General features: G+C 35.1%; 1 protein-coding gene across 1 annotated transcript in view; it reads left to right on the top strand.

The window, feature by feature from the left end:
• The window catches only part of LOC136040204 (COP9 signalosome complex subunit 3-like), a 254,721-nt gene that overhangs the window by 54,320 nt on the left and 191,324 nt on the right, over positions 1–9,077 (top strand). The window contains exon 4 of the mRNA XM_065724362.1: positions 6,131–6,325. Within this exon, the coding sequence (XP_065580434.1) occupies positions 6,131–6,325 (195 nt within the window). The remainder of the gene's footprint in view (positions 1–6,130; positions 6,326–9,077) is intronic.

Below are 9,077 nucleotides of genomic sequence, written 5' to 3'. Positions count from 1 at the left end.
GATCGGGATGAAACTTAGTTGAAAAATAAGCACACGTCCTAGATACATGATTGACATAACCGGAGCGGATCCGCTGTCTTTGGGGTAGCTGGGGAGGGGGGAGCTGTTTAATTCTGAAAAATTAGAAAAAATGAGGTATATTTAACTTACGAATGGGTGATCGGATCTCAATGAAATTTGATATTTAGAAGGAAATCGTGTCTCAAAGCTCTTATTTTAAATACCGACCGGATCTGGTGACATTGGGGGGGAGTTTGGGGTGGGGGAACCTAAAATCATGGAAAACGCTTAGATTAGAGGGATCGGGATGAAAATTGGTAGGAAAAACAATCAGAAATCTTAGATACGTGATTTAAATAATTGGAACATATCCGCTCTATTTGGGGGGGGGGTTAATTCTGAAAAATTAGAAAAAATGACATATTTACGAAGGAGTGATCGGATCTTCATGAAACTTCATATTTAGAAGGACCTCGTAACTCAGATCTCTTCTTTTAAATCTCAACCGGATCCAGCGTCATACGGGGGGGGGCAGTTAGGGGGACCGGAAATCTTAGAAAATACTTAAAGTGTAGAGATCAGGATGAAACTGAATGGAAGAATAAAAACCTGTCTAAGATACGTGACTGACATAACCGGACCGGATCTGCTCTCTTTGGTGGAGTTAGGGTGGGGAGGTAATTTTGAAAATTTAGGTATTTGTAACTTACGAAAGGGTGACCAGATCTTAATGAAATTTGATATTTAGAAGGGTTTTGCGCTTTAAAGCTCTAATTTTAAATTCCGACCAGATCCTGTGACATTGGGGGGAGTTGGAGGGGGAAACCGGAATTCTTGGAAAACGTGAAAATTGGGGTATTTTTATCTTACGAATAGGTAGTCGGATCTTAATGAAATTTGATATTTAGAAGGAATTCATGTCTCAGAGCTCTTATTTCAAATCCCGACCAGATCTTTTGACATTGGGGGGAGTTGGAGGGGGAAATCATGGAAAACACTTGGAGTGGAGGAATCGGGATGAAGCTTGGTGGATAGAATAAGCAACTGTCCTTGATACGTGATTGACGTAACCGTGCTGGATTCGCTCTCTTTGGGGGAGTTGGGGTTAGGGGTTCAGTGATTTGGCGAGTTTGGTGCTTCTGGACTTGCTAGGACGATGAAAATTGGTAGGCGTGTCAGGGAGCTGCACAAATTGACTTGATAAAGTCGTTTTCCCAGATTCGACCATCTGGGGGGCTAAAGGGAAAGGAAAAATTAGAAAAAAATGAGGTATTTACAACTTACGAGTGGGTGATCGGATCTTAATGAATTTCGATATTTAGAAGGACATCGTGACTCAGAGCTTTATTTTAAATCCTGACCGGCATTAAGCCTCTGATTTTCCTTTTAAATCAATCTATTGATTCATAGAATTTTGCTAGAGCTCATACCATATGAGCTCTTGGTTCTTAGCCCTTCTTGCCTCGTCACAAGTGCCATATGAGCTCTTAGCTCTTGTTAGATCGAAACAAGTTTCATTCACCTGAAAAGAATAGCCAATGTCTGTCCCGAAAGCACTTCATATTACTTTACTTTACCTATTCTCGGAATGATGCCAAAAACAGGCGCCCAGAAGCAAATCACCGATAGCTTTTACCACATGTCCAACTGCAATTGAGAAATAGATTGGACAATTAATTTGTTACGATATGTTGACGCTTAATAGCAGTTGGCTAGCGTCTATAAAGAATACCTTGATTTCCTATAATGTGTTTCTAAGAACATAATATCATCAGTGACTTGGTGGCTCAGTCGAGTAACATGTCGTTCTTTTACCTTGGGGGTTTCCTGTTCGATTCCTACACTAGACATAAATTCTATAAAATCAATGGGGAAAAAAAATGCTTAGAAGCAAAAAATTTTTTTTTGGAAAAGAAAACATTTCGTCATCTATAACTTTAGTTAACAATAATGCCGTCCATGACTTTGGTTAAATATTTGGCATTCAAATTTATCCATAAGTAGAAGCTGAGATAACGCAGTGGTACGGGCTGTCATGGTATCTTTTTTATTGTTTTCACCGGGAAAATAAACCTTGCAAGCGATGTTTCTAAAAAATATTATGGCTCTTCTTAGAGTATAGGTGGATACAAGGGGCTAGCAACTCCAATAGCACACCGGAATGGGGCTCTATCAGGTTTTGTATAAGGGATACGAAGGGTTATTAACTCCAATAATACATTAGGATATGGCCCTGCTTGGAGTATAGGTGGATACAAGGGGCTGGTAATTTCCAAAAGTACATTGGGGTAGGGCTTTATTTGGATTTGTGTAAGGGATACTACTGACATTATAAAATTATGTTAGCTACCTCTGAAACCCTAGGTAAGGACAATTTTCTTAGACAGCGAAGCTAATCATGCCAAGACAGCTTAAACGAGGACTGAATGTAAAGAATCAAATAAAAAAAAAAATACACCCCTCCCTTTTTCCAAATAGGGAATCCTAGAAATGCGCATGATAATTAAGCTACATCATATTGTACAAAGAAGGCCATTGATGGATCTAGTGAGGGGCCGTAACCCCCCTCCCTCCCCCGCCTTCTGGCTCCAAACATGCTCTGGACGAAAAAAATTTGATTAGTAACTGACAATAAACTTGGTTGCTAGAATGATTAAATAATTTTAAATGCTCTTAACACAATTTTGAAACATTCCAAATTTTATACCAAACTTGCACGTAATCCGAAACTTTAAAAATAATGATAGGAATCGTGAGGGTTAACTTAATGAGTAATAAAAAAGTACTATCTGAAGAGAAGTTTTACGTAATTTGTAAGTTCGTGGCAGAACATTTGTAACAGTAATAACAACAGCCATTACTTTATATTCTTCTTATAATACATATACAATTCTTTTGATGTCCTTCTATTTTCTGGAAACTCAATAAGAATTTCACGAAAAACAGTTCTTGGCAGACGTTTGGTATTTTCCTTACCAAGAGGAAAAACGTTTTGACGCTTCATGGCGCAACATTACCTTCTAAAACCACAGATTTATGTGATTTCCAATAGATAATGTATGCTAAAGCTATTAGGTTGCCGCTTTGTGGCATAAAATTTTTTGATAAATTTCAAACAGTCCCGCCACTTCGTGGATCCTATATATATATATATATATATATATATATATATATATATATATATATATATATATATATATATATATATATATATATATATTAACACTCAAATATTACTCCTTTTTTATTTGATCATATACTATCCTGTAACATGAAAGACGGGCTGAGATTTCTTGAGGCTTTAATATTTTATTTGTTATTTTGCTGGCACAAAAAATCCTTTCTAGCTCTTGCAAATCATATTCATCTTTTTTTTCTTTTTGTTTTGTTTAGCTTCTTTTTTTTTCTTTTCATCTTTTAAAAGCTAGCTAAAGAAAGGGAAGAGCAACTCTTAGCTTTGGGGACCATCCTGTTGAAGGATACATCTCCATTAAAAAGATTGACTAGATTCAAAATCCCGCTGGGACAATCGGCGTGATTTATTCTTGAAGTGTTCTCGCCTGGGTCTTATTTAGAATTTTGCTCGTGTAGAATTGTTATTAAAGTTAAATAAAAGTCAAGATTTTGCTACCAACAGGAGGAATTCTGATTCAGCTAAAGTTTAGTTTGATTATTTTTGAATTTAATTCTAAAATAAAAAAAAATTAAAATCTGGGCAAGTCTATTTCTTTCATTTATTAGAAATATCTGGTTAATAGACAGAAAGGAGATAATCTGAGTGGGTTTGGAAGACATCCCCAGTTGATTTGAATGGTCGAGTTTATTATGAGGGGCTGCCCAGTCCGCCACCTGCCAGACTTCTTAGAGATCCACTTGCACGGGAACGCGTTTCGTGCTTTGAATCACGCTTTGATACAATGACTACATACCGCAGCAGGCTTGGCACACTTACATCACGCATGGCGTACACCAAAATTTGTACAATTTTTGAAGGTAGTGTACCTTCGGTTTATTGTAGGGTTGTTTTCGCCCATTATTTCTTACAGTAGAAACACAGTGCTAGCACTGTATTTCAATCCTGTTATTTTAGGTCTATTTCATTGACCAAGGAAATATTGACAGGAAATATATTGATCAATGTATAAATACTAGGAAAAGTGCCAGCATCACGAGCCCTTTGAGTATCAAAATTTCGCTTTCTGAGGTTTTCCATACCGCAAGACCCTGATTGTGCAGGCTTGGCACACTTACACCACGCATGGCGTACAACAAAATCTGCACAATTTTTGAAGGTGGTATACCGTCGGTTTATTGTGATTGTGAAGTAAAAGAATTAAAATCTGGGTAGTCCATTTCTTTCATTCAGGACAGTAGAAAAATCTGGTTAACAAACAGAAAAGAGATAATCCGAGATCGTTTGGAAGACATCTAAACGTTTGTTGTGGGGTTGGGGTTGTCTTCGCCCACTATTTCTTATTGTAGAAACACAGTGCTAACACTGTGTTTCAATCTTGTTATTGTAGGTCCATTTTACTGACCAAGGAAATATTAACAAGAAATTTATTGATCAATGTACAGATACTAGGAAAAGTGCCAACGGAAAAGTTTATTGTGGTTTGTTGTGGGGTTTATTGTGGGGTTGTGACAGTTTATTGTGGGGTTGTGACAGTTTATTGTGGGGTTTATTGTGGGGTTGTGACAGTGCTAGCATCTCGTCTGAAAAACAGTTAAAGCCTTTCTAGGTCTTTTCAACATTGAAAAAATAGGATACCAGAAAAAAAAACACTTGTATTTGGACCGCGAGTTTAAGTGGTAGGGAAATAAGGTTTTTTTTGACAAATCTGCGTGATTTGCGGTTGCTAGAATGTTGCGGTTGCACGAATGGTGGCTGCTGGAGTAACTTTTCTCTCTGAAAATCAACACTAAACTATTCTTAAACAAAACTAGATTTTAAACAACATAAGTAAGGTACATATAAAAACATTCACCTCAAAAACTTGACCTCTTATCCGGCGTCGACAGGTCAAGTTGATCAAAGCAGAAAAAGCTGGAGTGTTCTAGGACGGTTTTTCGAAAACTTGGAATAAAGAAAATTCATGAGATGTTGTGGAGTTTAATTTCGAGGGTTTTGTAAAAATTAATTTGTAAACTGATACAGTACTGTAATGGATCATCCTGCCTCGCTCATTCCAATTGTTTCTAGTTTATGTAGCCAAACTATTTAAAATTGATTGGGAGGCCTTGCCATAACTTGCAGAACTTGGATAAGCTATCCAAATAAATCACACAAACTAAAACCCTGCAAATATTTTTCCAAAATTGGTTCAACTTCTCGGGTTTTGTGCTGGCGATGGAGATATTCAGCTTCAATTAAACTTTGCATCATCAGAAAGCTTGATTTATCTTTTTTTATTTAATGGGGCAAAATTTGTTTTTAAAATTCAGGACAGGACAGTCCCTAAAAATTGTGTTGAATATCTGCTAGGGAAAACGCTTAAAATCAGCTCAGAATAATTCTTGCCTGAGCAATTTAGCTGCTTTGGGAATTCCCTGGGCGTCACCAGCTTTAACTGACCAGCTCTCCGACAAAAGGAACGTAAAATTTTACTGTCTTTTCAGTCAGGTTTTATACTCCTAACACAAATTTTTAACAGCTGTCGATGATAGTCTATCCCTGCAAACGGGCCCTTTGTTTTGTGATGGTCAGCCAACGCTGAAGCTCGGGAAGTGATTTTGAAAATACCGCATCACATTAAAACATCTAACGATGAAACATCTCGTCCAACTGAATGAATCAACACTTTATATAGTCAGGAAAAATGAAATATAGTAAAAGGAAGTCAAGGTCCTTGGAGAACCAGTTCATGGTGCCAAGGGAGTTCATCTACTATCACTTTCTCGGTCTTTGCCTGTGAAGGTGATGAATGGGAAGTTTGACTGGGGCGCATTGGGGTGTTTAAAATTAAATCTAGGCGTTTTAAGGTCAGCTCAGTTCAGAGATAAAATCAAAATAAGAAGGATAAAAGGACAAATTTATCACAAGGTTTTTTCAAATCGTTAGACTAACTTGTATAAAATTAAGACACATATTCTAAATTAGTTTATTTTTGACATTTCTTTCTTTTTTCAGAGAGACAAGTTCGACCCCAAGTATTATCTTCTCTACTTCCACTATTCAGGATTGGTATTTTGCGCTTTAAAGAAGTTTCTCGATGCATTATTTTGTTTTGAAGTGGTCATTACCACCCCTGCTAAACATTTATCACAAATAATGGCCGATGCCCTGAAGAAATATATTTTGCTCTCCCTTCTACTGAATAGAAAGGTAATTCTTCTTATCCTATTATTTATTATATATATATACATATATATATATATATATATATATATATATATATATATATATATATATATATATATATATATATATATATATATATATATATATATATATATATATATATATATATATATATATATATATATATATATATATATATATATTGTATAATTATTTTGACTAATATAATTATCTATAAATTATGCATGCAATATAATTATTTTGTTTTACTCCCATTTTATTTGCGAAATCTGCTGTTTTTTCAAATTTCTCTCCCTCAACTAAAAATAATTCTTAAATTTTTTCGTGATTGACGTACCTTAATTTTTAATCCAAGGATAGATAGCCCCTTGTAGCTTGAATTTGATTTAATTTTTAATTTCTGTTATAAAGTACAATTAAAAATATATATGTATATTTCTGTTTAGTGGACAAATTTCCCGACAATGACTATATATAGGGTGACTTTATTAAGTTGTAGTTCCGGTCGTCTACCCAAAGAGTATGGGTAACTTACGGCACTAGAGTCGACAAAAAGAACAACGCCATCTAGCTTTTGGTGACACTTGGCATTTTTCTCTGTGTAATAATGAAAATAATTAACTTGATTAGTGTAATTGATAGAATTAGAGTTCTGATAAGCTTTTGATCACAGTTGCTGACAAAAAAACCATTAGTGAACTTGAAAAAATGCCATGCCTCGCTATATTTTAGATTGTGTTTATAGCTTTTTGTTGACACTAGCTTCAGTTTCCGCTCTTCTAAGTAACTCACACTGTTTGTTTCTACCTTTGATATAGCACTTACATAGTACAAAGCTTTATCTTGTATATATTTTTGGATGAAGCTAAGTGGTAAACTAGAAATTTTACGGACAAACTCTTATAAAACTGCTCAAACTTAGTCAGTAGTTTTGAAAAATAGGACAGGATCAAAAGTTCTAAATGAACAAAAATAGTGGCTTAAAATTGCTCCCTCCCAAATTTCGAAACTTGTTTTTTTTTTGGTGGCCTGAGGAGTTTGGAAAGGTTTGTTACCTATTGTTCAGTAATTTATTTTGAGAGTATTTTGAACTATAAAACTAAAGATTTTGGTTTAAATTTATATAAGTTAACACCCCTCCCCCGAACTCTCCCAAAGAGAGCGGATCTCTTCCTATTATGTCAATCACGTATCTAGAACAGTGGAATATTAGTAGAAGTACGATTACTTTAGACCTATGTGTTAAGTGTTTTTTTTTTGTCCCCGACTCAGTCGAGTTTTCTCTCTGTCGGGAACTTAATATGTTATATAAATATGGTATTAATAATAAATATTAATAATAAGAATATTAATGTATAATAATATCAATATATAATGATATTAACAATAATAATTATCTTGAACCTTGAAACTTCCTGGAAAATATGCTCTAACCTCTCAATGAGGCTGTTCTTAAAAACTCCTCTCTCTGGGAAGATTGAAAATAGGGGCATTTTTTTTGCTATAATCATCAGGGAAATTCCCCCCCCCCCCTCCTATGACACGAACTTGTATGTGTTTGTGCCTTTGTCAATCTTATGTTTTTTATCGTAAACTCTGTCAGTTGTCTAAGCTTTATTTTTTTATGTAAATAATCACTTCGTTCTGCTTCCTTGTAACCCTATCCATTCCTTGAAATGGGCCGTGAAAAATTCACCACAGAGTTTGATTAATGGCCCCCCTTTATTACCAAAACCCTTTCAATGCAATATCATTTTTCACGGATATTCCTAACTAAGTTTCCATACCAAATCTAGCGGAATCAATTAGTCTGGTTTTGATACTTATCATGAAGAAAATTTCGAGAAATAAAAAGTAATAGCACTTACTGGCAATCTCGGGAAGAAATTGTCAGGACTACGTACACAGGATTTTATTTTGTGGGGGTGGTTGAAGGGGTAAGGTACACCAAAACTGCGAAAGTGGGTGACTAAGATAGAGATCATGGAAAGATACGAGAGAAAATTGGGAACATTGGAACATTCTTGAGGGCCTGGACACATACATATGGAATCTTTTATCTGTTTTCAATAATACGGACGCAAGCATAGGTATTAATCTAGTCAAGTCTTTATGGGAGGGGATGGTAAAGTTTTCTGGGAGGGGGTTTGAAACATCAACTGTAAACTTTTAGGAAAAACTGTTCGTGGAGATTGAGTCCCGTTGCGCCCAGTCTCAGAGAGTAGGGGAGATAGAGGAAGGCATTGAATATCTCTGGAATAATAATGTATGATAAAGACCACACAGATGCTAGGAGAGCGGGGGAGCTCATATATAAATTTTTTTTCAGGTATAAGTGAAAGGATAGCCAATGATAAGCAAATTGTTGTTAACTGTGTATAACCAAATAATAACCGAAAAAGAGTAAATACAAAAAAGTAATGATTTAATAGTAATAAAAACAGTAAAAAAAAATAATAAAAATAAAACTTACGAGTAACCAAAAAAGTTATAAAAAGTATTTTTACAAGGCGATATTCCAATCAATGGAAATAAAAGTAAACTGTAAATTAAAGAGCAAAAAAAATAATAAAATAAATCACGTTATTCAAATTACGCTCTTCAGTTGGACACCACCAGTCTTCGTGGTTTTAGTGCTTTAGTTCAGGGAAACATTTACATTTCTTACGTTTTTCTTTAGAAGACTACAGTAACAGAAACAATCAAATTTGTATGTAATTGAGTAAATAATTAATATATTGATAATGGTAATAAC

This window comes from Artemia franciscana, chromosome 20 (assembly GCF_032884065.1).
Source record: "Artemia franciscana chromosome 20, ASM3288406v1, whole genome shotgun sequence".
Classification (NCBI taxonomy): Eukaryota; Metazoa; Arthropoda; class Branchiopoda; order Anostraca; family Artemiidae; genus Artemia; species Artemia franciscana.
This window is presented reverse-complemented; position numbering and strand designations above follow the sequence as displayed.